The sequence below is a fragment of the Ambystoma mexicanum genome, chromosome 10 (genome assembly GCF_040938575.1).
Source record: "Ambystoma mexicanum isolate Mex_15411 chromosome 10, UKY_AmexF1_1, whole genome shotgun sequence".
In the NCBI taxonomy this organism is placed as follows: Eukaryota; Metazoa; Chordata; class Amphibia; order Caudata; family Ambystomatidae; genus Ambystoma; species Ambystoma mexicanum.
Window position 1 is genome coordinate 1,669,234,122 of NC_090932.1, and position 20,201 is coordinate 1,669,254,322.

Genomic DNA, 20,201 nt, shown 5'->3' on the forward strand with positions numbered 1-20,201 from the left:
GTCTCCTGACATCTAGAGCACCAGATCTGCAGTGCCACCGAGCAGGTTCAAAAGTCACATGTGCATTCCTGTGTGCAAATTTATAGATGTCTTCTTAAAACCCTTAAGCACTGAAACAGCAACTTTCCTACGGGACACCATACATGCCATCCAAGTTTTTGAAAAACTTCCCTTTGACCCTCTCATACAAATATTGGTCACTATGGACATAAAATCCCTATACACAAGTATTCCTCAAGACCAGGCCATTGAATGTATACATGAAATACTCACTCATCATGATCAACAACATAGAGTACCACACAACTTTATTCTGGAACTCATGGCTCTGGCCCTATGTAAAAAGTGTTTTGAATTTGATGGGCAATTCTATATGCAGACCAAAGGCACAGCAATGGGCGTGACATTTGCCCCAAGCCTAGCTATACTGTTCATGTCCAACTTTGAGACTAATCACATCCTATGTGATAGGAATCCCTACCAATCGAGCATTGCATATTGGAAACGATATATAGATGATATCGTCTTCATTTGGAATGGCCCTGAATCAGAACTCAACCATTTTCTAACCTGGCTCAACAATGTAGACAATAACATCCAGTTCACTATGGAAAACAGCAATCAAGAAATTTGCTTTCTCGATCTCAAAATTAGGCACGAAGATGGTATCTTGAAATGCAGTCTGTACCGGAAGAACACTGCGCGGAACACTCTCCTGCATTTTTCAAGCAATCACCCACGTCATTTGCGTGAAAACCTACCATACGGCTAGTTCCTTAGAATAAGGAGGAATTGTACCAACCTAGCAGACTTTTACCAACAGTCTGAGGACCTTACCACCCGGCTTCTGGACAGAGGCTACCCTAAAAAACTGATTTCCAACTCAAAGAAACGAGCCAGATTCACAGATAGGGACATTCTCCTATCCAACACCATCACTCGCGAACATTCTGATGTGGACAAAATAACTTGTGTGATTACACACAGTCCCCATACCTTTCGAATTAAGAAACTGATTCACAAATACTGGCCGATTGTAAGACTTAGCTTGCCAGATGTTCCTATGCCACGTTTTGCTTTCAAAAGGGCAAAAAACCTCCGGGATACCTTGGTACACTCGAAATTTAAAAAACCAGCACCCAGAAGAGGCCTCTGGGACCTCAGAACAACCCTCGGACACTTTCCATGTGGGTCATGTTCAGTGTGTCAATTTACTTGCAAAATCAAAAATTTCAGTATTGGACCTAAAATTTGGCATTTGAATTTCATGACTAATTGTAAAACAAAACAAGCCATCTACTGTATCGAATGCCCTTGTGGCCTAAGATATGTAGGCCAGACCTGCAGATCAGTGAATATCAGAATTTCTGAGCACCGCTCTCGCATCAGATGCAAAAATACATCTGCACCCCTCGTGAACCACTTTCTTGAAAACCATCACACCCCCAATGACATCAAGTGGTGGATCTTGGATGTTGTAAAGGGATCCACCAACATATCACATAGTCCTCAACACAAAGAAGCAAGGTGGATACATAGACTCTCGAGTCACGAAAACGGTCTAAATGAAGAATTTGCCCCTCTAATCTAAAAATATTATGAACAACTTTGACATTTCTCACTTTAAGGTCAGGAATAGATGCATGTCATATATGCATCCACCCCCTTACTTGGGTTGGGCTGACCGCCTTTCACAAATACCTTCCTGAATCATCCAGTCATCAGATTCCTCTCTTTCTTCACCCGTGACATGCGCTCTCTTCAATTAATGAGCGCCCCACATGGCGCCTTTGTAACTACCGCTTGGGTACTCTTATGCGAGCACACGCCACACCTGGTGTTTTTAAGCTTCAAGCCCCTTCATGATTCACATGTGCTGTGTTGTTTGATGTTTTTCACATACCGACATGACAATAAGATAAAAAATAAATATGACTATTTTTGCCGTGTTGGGCATCGCTTTATTATTATTTTTATTTTTATTCTCATCTGTGAGGTAGCCTTAGAACCAGCAAGCCCCCCCCACACTGGACTACAGACAGCCTCAGTTTCGCTGCAGAGGGACACACCTCCACAGCCGTGTCTGATGGACAGTTCTTATCTGCCTATCACAATGGCTCCCCTTTACTTTCTCCAGAGAGACGCATCGGGACACGTATCAGCCAATCAAGACTGAGATTGACGAGCCACACCCGCGGCAGCTACGACGGCATTTCATGCTCGTCAGTTGTGACTCAGCACCCGCCCAGCTGAGACAGTCTGCGAAGTTCTCACTCGCAGCGGAAAGGAGAGTGTTTTCTCCGCTCTGGATTCATCCCGCTTCAACCACACTCCAGGTAACAGATAGGACCTTTTAGAATGGTCAGTTTTCCATTCCTCTTGCCCCCCCAAAAAGGTTTCTTCAGGTGAAAAAAGCCCATTTCTGGGAGTTTTGTGAGCACACACCTGAAAATAGTAATTTCTTCTCCAGGTTAGCCTGACGGACTCCGTTTCCCCTGTCTGCTTTTATTTTGGGCTGATTTAGGCGGTGCACCAGCATCTCGGCATCTGACTTACTCGCCCTTCACGTGAAGCAAGAGCATTATCAAACACGTGTTTATTGCAAAAGGTATGTTCTAAAACTATTCCACACACCCCTGTTCTTAAATCGTTTTCTGACATTTATAAGTTCTCAGTCAGACAAACCCATTGGCTTTTGTCTTTTTTTCCTTATAACCGCCAAAAATACTAGAGCGGATGGTTGCGCCCTGGAGACCTTGAGTTCCAAGCTGTGTCCTTTTGTTATGTGGAAGACTACAGTCCCAACCCTAGTGCTTTTTGTCGATTTGGTCATGCCTATAATCAGGGTAAGGACCCCAGTCCCCACTATGGCGTTCTTAACTTGTGTTGCAAATTTATAAAGTAAATAATTCTCTTTAGATTTGAACTGATGCCACTACATATGAAAACATTCCTTTTAAAAAAAAAAATGTTTCTAAAAAACTTGCTCTGTGACACCTCCCTTTTTCTCTGTCTGCCTTCATACAGGGACAAGTCTGATTTCCCTCATGTCTTCAAGTTCTCGCCCTGAAGAAGGCTTTATTTTCAAATGCACATGCCCAGCAGGGGGCAGATCCGAAACGTGGATATGGATGTTTGAACTTTTTTCTAACATTTGGAAAACTTCTTCTCAAGACTTAACTCACTGCCACACCCTGAACTGATGTTGCAAGATTTCTGATGCATGAAGTCTCTTGAGCCACGGTCAAAATGTTTTCCTTGTTACCAAACACCGACACATCGGCAGACCTGCATTCAGTTTATTTATCAAACAGCGGTACCTGTTGATTGCAAAAGGGGCCGTTTCCAGTTACCCTTTAGATAAAGTACCCCTGGCTTCTTACTGTTCGCTCTGCCGGTTCAGGCAGACGAACATCAAATTTATTTTTTTTAAACAGTGGTACTTGTATACTAACATTTAGGCCATTGAATTAGGCCTGGGTTTTTCTCTTTTGTGTTTGCCTTGTTATTATATATGTTTTTGCGTATGCTTCATTCATTGTATGCATGTATATATTTGTAAAGTGCACGTAACTGCCTTTTTGGTAGATTGCCTTCTAATCTTAAGGTTTCTTTCTTGAACTACCCCTTCTGTCACTTCAGTCTGTACTTTCGACTTATTGTATTAAAAAAAAAACACCCACTTTTTGTTATGATAAAATAAATCAGCTTGTTTAACCAAGGAATGTTTTCAGAGTATAAATATTGTGGCAAAATAATCTTGGTGACCCTCGTGCTTTAGGTCACACCACTAATCGGTGCTTAAACCAACATTAAATTGTTTTATAATCAATTTCTTTTCAATTTAGCAGAGTGGACATTTTTGGTTTACAGACATTTCTCATATTAGTCCCAATCCACTCGTTGCTTTAAGAGACGACCTCGATTTTTTGTATGACACCTTTCAGGCAGTGCCTGTTTCACATTTTCGAATGGGATCACTGAAGGTTTAGTAGTAGTGTGGAGATGAGCGGTATCCGTATGAAAGACCGAAGATAACAAACCGAATGGTAGATATGAATGTCAGCTGTACCTTACATACAGCCGAACATTTTGAAAAACATCTTCCAGTCAGTGTGATTACAGTGAACAAGGGGAGATGGGGATATGGGAGTGTCCCCCATACCCTTCTTCACTGTAATCGCATTGGCGGTTATCGGTGTGTCCCCTATGACCCACAAAAAAAACATAAACAAAAAAATCTTAATAAAAAGGACCCTGCAGTGCCAGTTCCCATGCACATAAGTGAAAGGGAACCGGCATCGCAGAGGGATAGCGGAGGGATAGCGGAAGCGGCGCCACTCAGCAAACTGTGCCGCCCGGAGGTAAGGGGCTTTGGGAAAGCGGTTTGTCAGAGCAGTGAGTGGGAGAGAAAACCGAAAGTTATTTTTGTTAAAAAAACTTTCATTTTTTTCTCCTTCAGACATTTAGAATTCGATCCATTCATGGCCATCCGAGAGGAGTACATGGGTTTAGCAGAGCAGTGGTCATGTTCATCACACCGGCTAAGTGCACAAAACAATGTCGCAGCTCGATTACTGTTTGATGTGGCTTGATGGCTTGAAATGGGCATCAAGTGCTTATCTTGGCCTAGAGGGCACATCGGGTGTCAGAGATAAGGCCCCCAAATGTCGGGATACTTGGGGGTCCCCTCCAGAGAACCGCACAAAGATGGAGCTCTCTTCTGCAACTTCCCCCTCAGGCTGCAGTGCACCAGGCTCCCTCTGAGTACCAAGGTGTATTGATATCGCGGTCCTCCGCAGCAGGCAAACTTCAAACTTCTTCCAACAGATGTCCTCTCTGTACCCCTAAGACCTCATCATTTCATTCAGGAGAAATCTCTCTCTCTCTCTCTCTCTCTCTCTCTGTCCTTCTCCCTCTCCCTCTCTATCTCTCTCTCTCTTTCTTTTCTAAACAGCTGTTTTCCCACCCAACCCTACGGAAGGAGACTTTGAAATGACAAGAGCTCCAAAATGTAAACAACAGAGCTTCCGGCTCTATTCATAATCCTAGCAGGGGGATTAGTGATGTCCAAACCTCCTGCTAAGGTTCAATAGGCACTCCTCCACAGAAGAGTGTCTTCAGGCTTTGGTATGGCTTCCCAGAGAGCATTTCTCCCAGTGGAGTTGCTGATGGGCAGAGCTAAGCATATGTGATGTATGAAAGGCACGCCCCTGTACGCTCACGCCAGAAAAAATACAACCCACTGGGCAAAAGAGATTTCTCGCAAGGATAACAAGTTTAATCGTATAAACATAAGGAAGCAAGCAAAGAACTCTGCTGCTCAAGAAAGTTTTGGTCCAAAGTAATACAGGCAGAAGCTTATAAGGCATCACCGCGTCATCACTGTATAGTAACGATCTGCTTGGCTGGTTGGTGAGACCCTATACATGAGCCTGCTCCATAGGGGATGCAGGGTGCGATTGGCTCCAGTGTTGTATGTCTGTCTTATCTCACGTGGAGTCAGCCGGGCTCATCTCTCCAGGGACTAAAGGTTAGGCTCTTCACATGTTGCCATTACAGAGTTACTATTGTAAGATAAAACTACAAAATCATTATGGCATGCACCTGGGAAGCTTGGGGACTGGCACAGGGGGAGGAACACGACCACGCTGACCCACACCTTCTTTGCTCAGTTCATATTGCACTCTCCGCACCAAAGGCTTCAACCCTTATATTGAGCTATAATGTATTCCTCCCTGTACCTCACATTACAAAAGGTGCAATTATGGGATAAGGTGAAATGGTCGCAATCATTTAGATCTTTTATGACCATTGGTTTTATGGTTGGTGGTCTGAGGTCACCAACTATTGCAGAATTCAGGGGTCCTGGACTGGGTCAGTCATGGGTGCCATTACTCCTGGTGGCCTGGGTAGGGGTTGGAGTTCTGTTGGTTGCCTGGCTGTGAGGAATGCATGCCGTGAGCAGCCTGGTGCTGTGTCATGGCCTTGCAGGGCGCATTGCTCTCTGGGATAACAAGTAATTGCAACAGTTGAGGAACAAAGGGAAGTTTCTGTGTGAATTAGCTACAAAGGTTTGTCTGTCCTCAGAGTGTGGGCCTGTTCAGGTTTTTTTCTGCCAGGACTACGTTTACTGAATGGCCATGCAGAACTGAATGTGTTTACCATAACTACAAAATGGCGTTTCTTTATATGTGCACACTAAGTCTATACATTGCAATATTGTGTTTGTGATGGGTTTCTTAGCATGACTTACTCTAATGCACCTAGGGGAGTGGGAAAGGTTAATTTCCTCCCATCGATATCTGAAATGGTGGAAAGGATCTTTCCTGTGGCAGAGAGTCCAGGCTCTTTTACCTCCTCCCATCTCCTTCCTCCCTGTGAGCAGAGAAGCCTGCCTGTAGATAGCTTCCCTTAGCCAGACCACTTCCTGCTAATCATGTTGCAAAAGTTCTTTAAGGGTTCAGACCAACACTTGGAAACTGTCTCTTATGGGACGGAAAGGACCTGCTGGGATGGGCTGCTATGAGTTCTGAAGAGGCAATGCTTTCACAGGAAGGGGTTGTCTCTGCGAGAGAACCATTGAGTGCAAGGTGAGTTGGGTAAGTGCATTTCCAGTCAAAACTAACATGTCTATCCCTCTGCTTCTAGTTATCCCACCCATCCCCCCTTGACAGAAGGCAATTAGAGATCACGCTTTGCATTTACAGGGCCACCCATTAGTAGCGTGTTGGGACTTTGACACCAGGTTGTGACTGAGCAATGAAAATACCACTGACTTTTAATATGAGGCCTTATGAATCGTAATGAGCCCTCACTGTTGAGGGCCTGAGCAGACCCGCCGGATTACTGTAATACTTTCCCTTGTCCTTAAACTACGGTAGTGTCAGGGACTGCGGTGCAAATAAACGTGTATAATATTATGCTAATAGTCCATGTTTCAAGTCGTGATCAGATCTAGAAAGGAGAGAGCACCGGGAAGCTGCTGTAAAGTCTCTCTTGTACGCATTGCAGCTGTATACCCGGGAGGATAGCACAGGGGCAATGTGCTCGCCTTGGAAGCAAGTCCACATGAAGCAACACAGGTTCGATCCCCGAGTCCGTGCTTTGGGTATTAAGCACATTATAAATAACCTATCATATCATGCTATCTAAAATGTGATACTTTTTGTTGTGACGCTCAAGTGTACACAGCAGAAATGTAAATACACCCGCTGTATCAATGGCAGGGATTGCGTTACTCTCTGAGCCAGAAGTCATCTCAGGAGTAACCGCTAACTCTACATGTTAAACACACAGAGCAAATGTAGAAAGCATGTTTAGTTAGCAGAGCACACGTTCTGCCCAAAAAACACCCCCAGTTTGTGGTACAGAAATAAATGCTGCCTCTGGAGAGTGCAGCTTTGCAGGGGGTATTGTGTTGCAGCAACACAGGCCTTTCTTGGGCTGGTGTGTGTCTACAATGCTCTACACTGGAATGATCTAACATTGCGCTTCAAGCCACCATATTCACTGGGAGCCTGGTCCCACCACCCATTAAAGTGGGGAGCCCTGCGATTTACAATACACGAGCTAAAAAAGGTGAACCCCTCAGGGGTCGAAACGGAGATGAAGGAACCGGTCAGAGTGAATAACGAGGCGTGCGTCGAACACAGGACTGTGCACAACTCCATACAGACCTGGATGCCCGGGAACGTGTTCTGTGCAGCCAGAGCTGTGCTCGAGAGCCCCCATCTCACAAACGTCTTGCGTGAAGTGTTGGGGTAAGAGAGACGACTCAAAGCGCCTGATAGTAACCCTCATGCCAGGAAAGTGTGCTTCCAAATTCTGACTCACAGACAGACTCCGGTGGGTGGCGAGGACTCTGTTTTCCCAATCATCATTGCTTTCATGATTTTGCACACATGCTTGAAATGTCTTACGTGTACCCAAGGGATCATGACCACGCCACGCGTGTTAAATTCCCCTTGCCATCTGCGCTGATTGCATCTGCTGAGATTTCATGATCTCCTCCCAGTATCATGCAGATGGCTGAAAGGGCACTGGGAACCAACCCTCCAGGGATTCCAGCTCCAGCTGTGGGAATTTCTTTAGCTAACATGTCTGGGGCTTTTCCAGCAGTCCATGCAGAGATACCACATGTGAAAACGGGCTGCATTCTGGACCCACGTCCCCTCAGGCTCTATCGTAGATTAGAAAGAGTTTTCAGTGAACCAGTTCAGCCCATCGCCTTCTCCCATGAGAGCGTCACATCCACCAACACACCCAAAACTCTGCCCTCTCACCTCGGCCATGTTGGAACGACAGTGAAACAGCCAATTGTATGACACCAGGCATTGCCCCCAAGGCTGCATCGATTATTCGAGAGATGTTATGCACTCAGACAACCGTATCGAATGTGCCCTCCTACTTACACAGTAGGCGGATGTCGACATACCACAATGAACATCGAAAAACTATAAATCAAATCTAACCACTGCAGAGTGACAACATGAAGCAACGACAAATGGACGAACTGAAACGATCTATGACCATTAAAAGGAATAAAATATGGCACTGAAGCGACAAGAGAAACTCGTAATCAGGTCTGAAGAACTCATGAGTATCAAAAAAAACAAGTGAGCAGAGGTAAATTAAATGTATATACGTGGAAACACAAGGTAGAGGAGACATATAGATGCGTGTTGCGATATAACCTATAATGTGACTAAAACAGCCATGGGGAGAAAGATGGATGTCAGACTTGTATTAAATCTAACCGATCTACCTCAGAAACAGACCAAGGCTGCAGAGATGGGAGATGCTGTAAAAACACCTTTGAGTGAAGGATGGAGGGGAACCGCTTGTCTTGGAATCAAGGATGTCGATCAAGGAATAATTGCAAGGCACAAAGTGAGTCAAGAGGATAAGCCATGGACATGACATATATTTCTCTTAGATTTCAGCTACGAAGAAAACATCCAGAAGTGCCAAGTATTAGATCATTAAAAATGCAGAAAACATATGTGAGATGGATTTATCAAGTCTCCAGGGGCCAAGAAGAGTAATAACACCTAGTACAATTAAATCAAATAGCAGTAAATAAGAGGTCCAAATTGACAAATTCCTGGTCTCCTCACACGTGACACAGAGGGTGAAAATAAGGGCCATTCATTAAGCTCCCTCAAAGATCCCAGAGCAAAGAACAGGCTTCGAGGTCAACTACAAAGGAGAAACGTTGGCTAAGGGCCTGACCAATGAGAGATGATGGACTAATTGCTACAAGTGTGTAGTAGTGTGATGTTGTTCGTTGCACCTCGGTTTTGTTTTGCTTACATGCTGCTAATAAGCCAAAAGTCCAAGGTTGGGAGAGAATGCCAACCAATCATAGGGGTCCATGTAGCAACCTGCTATACAAAGTTGCACAGGCCAATCCGCTACTGTATTCTGTTATAATCAGTATTAAACGTATTTAGAATTAGTTCAAGGCATGCCTGCTAGATAAAGGGCAGCCAATGAAGTTATTAGCACTTACACATACTATAGGTACATATGTTCCCTTAACCAACCCCTCCCTGCAATAGGTTTCAAGTTTGCCATGCAGGATGGCCTCATAGCTGACTCATATTGAGGTATAACACCTTTGTGTAGTTAAAATCGTGGGTGAGTACGTGGACTGCTGCTTGTGGTTTGCCAGATTGCCCTACTTTATTTTGAACGGACAATAAAGTAGTACTTTGCCATATTCTTTGGGTTTGTCCGGTTATTTGGGTCTGGGATCATTTAGTATGGAAATTCCATTCTGCGCATAGTAAATGCTTCAAGGTGCTATTGCACATTAGGACTCAGTGGTAAAATCAGCGTGGGGATTTTTCATATTTTTTTAAAGGTGCAGTAAACCCCCTTAGAGCACTGTCTTCTGACCTGTCTTGATTCAACTCTCATTTTGGTATGTTCACATTCTTTAGTCAAAGTCATCGCGATATGCAGCCCATATTTATTGTTTAGTTGTTATTTTCAGAACACAGGGACAGACATTGACAGGTAGGCCAATGCCGGTGAGATGAGAGGGAGCCAATTAGGGAGCCCAGTGACACTCAGGAGGTAATGAGTCTTGCTTCACACTTTTGAACATCACTGAGATAATATTTGCGTTCAGTAGCTCATGGATGCAGCAATGTGCGGTGAGCGTTAACATAGGTTGGCTGCAAATATTACCCCTATATTGCTTGGAGCATGTAGCGCCTATTCTCCAAACATCCGCTCAGGGGAATGGAATGGTTCTCTCTTCTCCTTATTTATTTATATAAATAGGCCCAGGCCATTGTTAGCCCATATTATTGTGTACAATGCCCTAAATACTTTGGCCTCTATCCCATTTGTGCACGTAATTCAAAAGGACACGTAATGTAAACTAATGTAATGCAGCGTAAACTAATGTAGCACAGCGTAAACACATGTAAGGCAATGTAAACTAATGTAACGCAATGCAAGCTAATGTAACGCAGCGTAAACTAATGTAACGCCATGTAAATTAATGTAATGTAATACAAGCTAATGTAACACAGCGTAAACTAATGTAATGTAATGTAAACTAATGTACCGCTATGCAAACTAATGTAACGCAGCATAAACTAATATAACGCATGTAAACTAATGTTATGCAATGCAACTCAATGTAACGCGGTGTAAACTAATGTAACGCAGTAACGCAATGGGGTCCTATATAGCGTGATTTCTGCCATTTTGTGGGCCTCTTCGTACTTGATTCTTCAAAGTGGGGGCGTGGGTTTATGGAACAGAAAGGCAAGATGAAGAACCTGAGGTGCCGAGGTGTGTGTCTCAGAAGTACCCACAATGCCGTGGTATTCTAGGTGAGAAGGGTGGGGAATGTGAAGTTTGTGTGTCCATAAGGGAGTTCCAGGTGTTTTTATTCTAATGAATTTTGCGCATCAGCAGTCGGTTATAATGGGGGCGGTGGGTGGGGACAGCAGTGATGGGTGGTGACACGGTGGTGGCACGATATGCCACTCTCTGAGCCCGCAGAACACGGCTGGGTGTTTGCTGTTGGGCTGATGAATACATTATAAGTTACTGTCAATGTTCCAAACTGTTTTTAGGAAATATATGGGGACCTCTTTAAAGGGTTCGCTCTATGGGCTATGCCAACAGAAAGCACAGTCAAAGGGCACAGTACTATTATAATGGGTAGATTTTGACAGGGTGATTAGGAACAAGCTCTGGTGTACACTGTTTTTTGCTTCGCAATAAAGACCAGTCGCTTGATTGGCAGCCTAAAGCTTGACGGCCCCAAGTAAACCCATGACGGGTTTACTTGGGGCATTCTTGACCTAGCTAGAGGGGCATTCAAATGAGTCCTGAATAAGCCATTATTTCTGATTTCCTTTATTACAACAAATTTTACTGCACTCTATGTTATTTTTGAATACTGCAATATTATTTGAAGGAATATTTATTCTGAATAAATGTACCCATGTTCCCATTACAGCAGCATGTGTGGAGTCGATAGGGTTGCGTGTCAGCATGGATTTCCCGCAGCTACTCGGGCCGCCAGTCTGGATAATTGCCCAGAGAGGAGAAGCTGGTGTGCAATAGACATTACCTGTATGCCAACGCTTGCACAGGTAAGCACAAGTTGCCAGGGGTAAGATATTGACAGAGGAGCCTCCACAGTGATGCGCCATATCGTGCCAGAACCTCAAAAAACAGAGGAAAATTCTGAGAATCGAAGGTCCCCAGGTGGTCGTGGCCTTCCATCAGCTTTCCCCCCAATGCAACAGTCTGAGTGAGCTGACACTCGAGCGGGCCAGAGGGGAACAACCATTGGTATTTCTCACAAGCAGAGCTGGGTACCCCACAAAATAGTGTGTTTTCTGCATTGAGCCATAATTGTGGTGGTTATATGGGGAAGAGGGCACAGACAAGTGTTGGAAAAACACACATCTGCAGGGAGGCAGAAAGAAAAGAGCTGTGGAGGGTTCCTGCGGGAGCTCGCAAGGCAGGGCGGCCAGGGTGGTGAGGCTAGTGCATGCTGACCGGCTGTCCTGAACAGCGAAGACACACTACAGATGAAATACAGCCGTGTACAGCATCATGCACCTACTGACTTCAATCTGTCAACCCATGTCATGCTAGTCAGTGATTTATGTTATGTTATTTGGGATTTGTGTAGCGCTCTATATATCATTGGTATGACCTCAAAGTGCTGATAGGTTGAACGCCTATAGTGGGGTACAGACGTCCCTATGGCCGAAGGCAGGCCCACACACAGTCCAATCATTGAAGCAGGCCTGCTGCAGGAAGATTGATGCAGGAAGAAGTATGCATCATTGCAGCTTTCTACTGTGTCGTGCAACACATGGCAAATGCAACAGAACAGGCCTTGGATGCAGGGCGATCCGCTGCTTGGGGAGCGCCACAATCACACGCTATTTCATCCTTTGAGTGCTTGATAGGAGACATTTGGAGTCTTGAACCCGTCACACTTTATGAAAGAAGGAAGCAGACTGGGTAGTGAAGTTACAGGACTCACTCTGCACCTTGCTCACTGGTGCCCCCACTTGAATAAAGAAAGTATTACAATCAAAACAGGTTATTTGTTCAAAGGGCCCTTTAATGGTAGGTTGTCCAACATGTAATGCATGCTCCATTGTCACCTTCACCTGTTATAATGCACACACATGGTTTGTAATTAACACAATACATGGAGCTGGTATTCACATTCTGCCTATAAAACCGCCGGAGAAGAGGGGGTTCATTCATTTATTCGTACACAATAGGTTTAGTCACAGTAAATTAACAAGCTTAGGAAGAGTTAACTAGCCGTCTCCATTGTCACAGTTAAACTAGAACATGTTCAATAGAACCAACACATGATGGTTTCGTTCAAAAACAAAGTACACATTTAAATATTTCAACACAATGGTAAAGCCGCGCTCACGGCCCGGCCTCCTTGCATTGTGACCTGCCGCGGCCCACGCCTCTCATTTCTAGGCCATAGTCAATGGCCACCAGCGAATGCCGGCTGCTTGGCCAGTTTCTAGGCCAGCCCCTGCTGGCCTGTCATTAGCCCTTCTCTAGCAGCCCACCCTTGGAGTGTCTTAGCCAGTCTACAGTACAGACCAGGCTTGGACACTCTGGTCTAAAGGCTAAGGCGACTGATGACTTCCACTGATCAGTCTGACCCTTCAGCATCCCAGGCTGGTCCATTCTGAGGAAGTTTCTACAGTAGTCCACGCATGCCAGTTCCTAGCCATGCCCCCAGACGCTCGTAATGTCACAAACACCACGATGGGGGAAATTTGGGCCTCACACGTTTTTGGAAATGTCGCATTTTGTGCTTGTTTCACTTGTTTGGCACTGCCCATGAAAGTTAGATTTCAAGTGTGACTTACCTCATGCACAAGATATCAAAGGCGTCCCCTGGCACCCCGGGAAACCTGTTTACATCAATATGTAAAATACTGAAGGAGAAAAGAAAAGGGAGGCTCAGACAACACTGGGAACAGGCAGCTGAACTGCTCGTGCTCAGACTGTGTGACTGAAGAGGAAGGGGAGGTAGGAATGGGTTAACAACAGTGAATAACTGGCTTCCATCCCCTAGGCAACCGTGATCCTTCAAGCAGCTGTCCTGGTCTAGAGCATCTGATGCTGATGGTTCCCCCCACAAATGTCCCTGAATGGGAATGTTTACAAAGTGTTAAAAGGGTGAGCAGCAGCAAGACTCGGGGCAGTGGAGGGCTTTACATTTGCTGCTAGGCTGAGAATGGCCAATGGTAGAGTTTTGGAAAATCAAATGCTTTGCATGGTTTTCAGCCAAACCGAGGTCCTCACCAAAAATCTAAGAAATCCCACGTGGCGGTTTTACAGGATTTTTCCTTAATCTCACCTCTCGCTTTATGTTTCTAGTGTTCATATTGCAGCAGGGAGTGCCGAGGATGTGTAAGGCATCCTAGGGGACACATTTAATGTGATGTTTGGGTCCACTTTGCCTACCTCTGAGAAAACATTCTGAGGCCCCCGTGGAGTACATAAATTATAATGGAGAGATAAAGGGATGTAGGGAGGGGGATAATTGTTGCAGATTATCACAGGACAGGAAGCTAACTAACTGTATATGTTCATTGAAAAACTGTTAGCTACTCTTTGTCAGCAAAGTGCTAAAAAACATCACCAGTTAGTGTCCAAACCAGAGTAAAAGGGCAACGAGGTGATCAAATGTCCAATGGAGGTGACGGCCAGAGAGCACCAGCATAAACCACCTATAACTTGCACAGTGCGGAGTAGATACTTAATGCCCTCAATTAAAGATGCATGTTCCTTTGTTTTAAGACTGCCAACATGAGGGCAGCTGCTCGGGGGCCATTCTGAGGCCCAATGCCCATTTCAACTAAAAAGGTTGAATGGTCCTGGCACCGACCCAATATCGCATTCTACAAACTAACTCTGCTGTCGCAGTGAAAATGGACCCGGTGGCCTGCATGCTATGCGGAGGTGACTGCCACAGCTGTATTTGAAATACAGTCTCTTTAGCAGGCGCAGCGCTTTAACCTGCTGAGCTGTTTTACTGGGAATCAAGCCTGTGAGCAGCGGTAGCCACATTTTGCCCTGAGCTGTCTTACTAGCAAAGATGGTCTACAGGAACACGGGCTGATATTAACAGGAGTGGCTGATAGGGCTGGGACAGTCAGTAATTTATCAAGGGTGTACTTCATGGGGTGATAATCCCAGCCCTAGCTGTCCTTCAGAGTACACAACCTGTCAGGAATTGTTTTCATTTCACAATAGGTGAGTCAGCCTCTGCCACGGCCTGATGAAATGAGCACTTGCAGTCTTTTTTCTCTTTTCTTTATTCTCTGCGTTAATGTTCTTCGTTCCCCACCAACTTCCTGCTTGTCATTTCTAAGAAGGAATACGTTTAGTTGCTCAACCCGACCCCAAAGCAGCCATTGCTTGCCTTGTCCCTCTTGCACCCTACATAATCGCAAGTTTTTTTAATTTCCTGGCTGAACATGGAAATGCAGCCTTTTTCTTACCTCATAGCCGGTCCCTGCCGCAGTACATTCTCCCCGTACCTCACCTTAAAGAAATAATTCTTGCCATTCCTTAGCCGTAGCTAGAACTACATCAATCCCAGCACCTTTTTCCATGCCCATTGTCCACAGAAGGCTGTGTTTTTCACTTCTTGCCTAAGCCCTGCAGGGGCCCAGATGCCTCTTCATAGCCAGTCACACTGACAGACTATGTTTGTCCTTTTGAAGCAATACCTCGCAGAAGTATCCCAGCCTAATTTCCTTTCCTGTACTTGCAGCGCCCTATTCTCTACACAACCGCACAATCCAGCAGGTGTTTTTGTCTACGACTCCCAAGTGCCCTTCTATTGACAATACTGGTTAAGACTGATGCAAGGTGTAGTCCAAAACATCTAGAGAGCCAAAGGTTGCAGATCCCTGCTCTACGGAAGCCTTGTCTTTTCCAAGGTAGCCCCTTCGTTTCTCGGCCAATTTTCAGAATAGCACATCTACATTCTTGTTAATAATAAAACACTGAACTAACCGCATTTTTGCCACTTGGAAGCTTTTCTCAAATTCTGAGCGGGTGACACTGCGCCATCATCCCACTGCGGCTACTTGTGCTTGTTTCACCCTTCAAGAGATAGGTAAAGCCTTTGCAGGAGGTTATTTACCATAATTATACCTCGGCCTCAATGGTGGGCCTCGCGCACCCCCATCCTTTGCACGTTGCGCAATAGTCAATGGAAGCCGCTCTATCGGAATGGCGTTGGGCATTAGGGAAATAAATGAAGATATTACATTTAATTTCACGAGCGCGCGGGTATTCAGCTGCAAAGCAATTAAGGACGTGCGCAAGGCGCTCTTTGTCAGAAGCTAAGGACACGCAGGTCCGTCGATCTTCTGCCGGCGCCACAAATCGCACCGCGCAGCAATTTTCCTTGACGCGCTCTAGAGCGCTCAAGCTGTGGTGCGAACCAGTCTTTGGGCTCCTCAGGGATACACTGTTATGATATGATATATGATATGGCATTGATTCCGCGCCCATACACAAGTGTTTCAAGGCGCGACTGGTAATGACTGGTAATGATATCATATCTTTCGCTGTCCGTCTATCTTTCTGCTAGAATTGGTGACACCGTCACAGCGGCCGTAGTTAAGTACATTATGTTACACATGTTAGGAATACAGAGTCATCATGGTCACCCCTGTTTTTCAGTTTAGGTGCTATCCTTCACCCTTTCAGAATTGGGAGGGGCTTCCATCTTGAATCTGCACCCCTATAACACTGGCCATATCGCCAGCACGAGAGACACTATACGATCTGCTATATGGTGCTTCAGGCGGCTTAGGAATTGAGTAGGAAAACCACTATTGGAAAAATTGATCTACCGTGATATGTATTTTGCTTTTGTATTACTGATGAGGATATCTATATAAGGCACTGATGGAATGTTCATTACGTTGTAGAACTGTTATTTTGCACCCGATGAAAGGGTTGTAATCCCAAAAGGCGGTGTGCTGATACCAACGAACATAAAGACACACCTGTTAATTGAACTGGATCGTCACTGTATCAAATTATTGAAATTACGCTAATGAATTTATCACACGCTACACTGTTCAAGGAATCATACACTTGCTATTTAATACCTGCCTGATGTTTTCAGCAGTAAGGTGTGCAGGGAACAGCAGTATCCAACACTTTCCAACCTGGTGTCAAGGTTGCGTTACCTCCTCTGCACCCACATATCCTTGACATTCCCGGCCATTAGACCATGTGTGTTCTAAATAAAGGCGTGCACACACCCACTGCTTATTTTATGCATCGTGACCGGCAATGACACAGGAACCAGGATTCAAATAGGAGGACAATGTCCGCGGAAAACCTGTGGGATTAAAAAAACAAAACACTCCTTGGGGGTCGAAAAACACAGGCCCTGACCTGCTTCGCAGTCTTCCAAGGGTGGGTGTATTTGTTTATTTTGTACGAGCATCACGTCAGGCTGGTAAAACTATCCGTTTGGTAGTTCTAGATGAGGGCGATTCTTTCCCAACCCTTCAAGCCTTGCGGTGCTATTGGCCTGCCAAAAATCTGCCAATTACCATAAACATAGACCCACTGCAGTAGATGCCCCCATTTGAGTCAGCAACACTGAAGAGTCAAATATCGAAAGGGTGTGAATTAGTCACGACCACTGGCAATTACACTGGTCAGCTCAGCAAACCATTTTTTTGTTGACCCGGGTGCCATTACAGACGGGGAAAGGAAATATGCAAATCAGGTTTGATTTTCCCCCAGAAAAGGCAGTTCGGCATAAAAGGCTGAACGGGGATGGAATGGAAAGTTGCCCAGAGAAATTACCAGTCCTTCAGGTTACTGCAAATCATTTCCATCTTGTCCACCCACCCCTTGCCAGTGTTGCAAAGTCATCTAGTGGAAAAAGTGTGCTCAGATGCTGGTCCAAACTGGTGCTTACTCTGTCTAGACGCCCAAGCTCCCTGATGATGCTCAGAGAAGCCGAAACATGCCAGAGGTTAATTATGTGCTTATGCAGAAGGCGTGTGACCTAACAGTTTGGGGCTGCATTGCCGCTTTGGGATTGTACAGAGGTCCATTTGTGCATGTCTTTTCCCCTTCTGTGATGACATCGAAAGCTGAATAACGAGGGAACGGCAAGTCTGCCTAGAGTAGTTGCCAGTGGTTAGGATTAATTAAAAGCAGTACTGTGCATTGAGTTGTGTCTGTAGAGAATGAACCACAGGGTCAATTCCTTCTTTGACAGTTGCTGTTGGCAGACAATACTGTACGTGAACTACGATCGATGAATGCAGAGGCACGATTCAGATAATCTGACGCGTCTCCCCGACAGCAGATAAGAAGTCAACGTCTCGAGCGAAAGGTCTGCAGAGATGGAAGATAGAGCATGACAATGGCACCGTTTAAGACCCCTTTTTGTGCAGCCGGAAAGGTTATTCTTTTTTGCAACATTGCGGCGTCTGGAAGAGAAGATATGAAAGCGCGGCTTTCACCGGCTGCAGAAGGACAGCCTTCATTGAGTTTTGTGAACCTTCTCGCTCTTTCCTGTACCCTCCTCTTCAAGGCCATCAACATGGAATTCTGAAAGTCTGTCCTTGAAATTACCAGTGTTTAAAGAATTGCTGACAAGGGTTTGGTCAAATATGTGGGGTATTGGGTGCAAACTGAGCAAATAAGAAACATTGCTGGGATTGGTCAAAAGAACATGCGTTACTCCCTATCGCTCATAGGTCCTGAGAGAGAGGGAGTTAAGAGCAGTTGGTATCCAGGCCTTGCTCAAACATGTATATAGCTATACATTTTCTGAGTCCTTGTTTTTTCTTTGTACCGTGATTCACAATCTTGAAGTCCCCTGTGTAGTGCTAAGCACATGCGCAGTTCAGTAGGGATAGTTACTCATCGCAAACATTTGCGACGCAGCGGGGCTGGTATTACTGCTATAATGTCATCTTCTTTGGTGTTAGTGTTAGCATTTTTGCAAAGTGCTTTGAATACGTGTCCTTAGTTAGCATCTTGATGTCTGAAGGATCCAGAACGAGCCCCCAAGTTAATGCCGGAAAGGGCAAGGTCGTGTAAGCCATGTTTCAATCAGATTTTCTTGTTCTATGCCCTGGTAGAACATTGTTAGATGAAGACGAGTCTTCCATGCCATGCTGTTTTGGTGTCTTTCTGGACACGGGGGGAGCGGGCAATGTTTAACTGTCGAAGTGGCTTGGCATGAAGAAAAATGGTGAGTTGGGATCCCAAAGTCAGTGGGCCAGAGCACCAGTCAGACTAGCTTTGGGACTGGCGGGCATGTCGTCAGCACTGGTGGGGAGAACTGGTGGTGCCAGAGGCGGTGTAAGGGTAGATGTGCTCAGACGGCTGATAGGTCGATTCTGTGAGCTGAATTGGTGCTCTTATCCCAGGTATTCATTTTAGTGTTCGTGCCGCCTGGCTTGTTTCCATTCATCTAGAAGGAAAAGCACACATTAAACTACACCCTGCGTGAAGCATGTACTATGGACAAGTTCCAGGGGTAACAATCCCAAATCATGCAACACGTCTGACCACATCTGTGCTCCTGCGGTGAGAGCTGACCAGCAATACTTTCTTCACTCTCTCATCAGGCTAAATGTATGGATGAATGGTGATTATTTTAGCTTCCAGTGCTCTCAAGAGAACACATTATCTGTACAACCATTCTCTTAGCGTACCGTGATGTGGGCAGATTACCCGTTAACACAGTATATTCATCTTCACGCATACCATGCAGCCAATAGGAAAGACAGGAGTCCCCACACATACCACGTCTGAATTGAACGGTTTCACGTTGATGTTGCGGATGGAACTGCTGGTAAGAGACCACACCTTGGTCTTGTGCTTGAAGGCAGCTCTCACCTTTATGAAATAAAATACAACAGTAAGCCATGTCTGTGTCGTCATTGTTATATTATATCATGTCCCTATTGTTTAGGAGTGGCCATACAGTCCACAGGAGTGTTTCCTAGTGTCAGGGGTGCGGCTAAGTGGAAGAGGTTTGCACTAGACGTGAAGCCGTGCTCTAGAAGAGATGGGTTGACCTTGTGGCGTCTGTGTTGTCTTGGTGAGAGCTCGGTCTGATCGTGGGAATATAATGTAGCACATAGTGTGTGGTCTATGATAATGAGTGTGCTCTAGAAAATAAGGAGGGATCCAGTGAAGGAGGTGATCCAGTGAACGAGGTGATTCAGTGAAGGAGGTGATCCAGAGAAGGAGGTGATCCAGTGAAGGAGTGATCCACTGAAGGAGGTGGGTAATCTAGTGAAGGAGGTGATCCAGTGAAGGAGGTGATTCAGTGAAAGAGGTGATCCAGTGAAGGAGGTGATCTAGTGAAGGGGGTGATCCAGTGAAGGTGGTGATCCAGTGAATGAGGGATCCACTGAAGGAGGTGATCTAGTGAAGGAGGTGATCCAGTGAAGGGGGTGATCCAGTGAAAGGGTGATCCAGTGAAAGAGGTGATCCAGTGTAGGAGGTGATCCGGTGAAGGAGGTGATTCAGTGAAGGGGGTGATCTAATGGAGGGAGTGTGGTCTTACATGGATGCTATAATACATTCTAGGAGTGCTGTATATTGGAATGAGTATTCTCTAGTGAAGAGGGTGGTCGACAGCGGAGGAGACATTTTAGTGC

The 20,201-nt window shown here is 45.3% G+C and overlaps 1 protein-coding gene across 2 annotated transcripts in view; it reads right to left on the reverse strand.

The window, feature by feature from the left end:
• Positions 1 to 12,592: 12,592 nt before the first annotated feature.
• The window catches only part of ADGRD1 (adhesion G protein-coupled receptor D1), a 1,635,406-nt gene continuing 1,627,797 nt past the window's right edge, over positions 12,593 to 20,201 (reverse strand). For both annotated transcript variants that reach the window (XM_069620079.1, XM_069620080.1), the window contains 2 exons: positions 19,339 to 19,431; positions 12,593 to 19,003 (listed from right to left, as the gene is read on the reverse strand). In XM_069620079.1, coding sequence (XP_069476180.1) covers positions 18,908 to 19,003; positions 19,339 to 19,431 — 189 coding nt within the window. In that variant the 3' untranslated portion in view covers positions 12,593 to 18,907. The remainder of the gene's footprint in view (positions 19,004 to 19,338; positions 19,432 to 20,201) is intronic.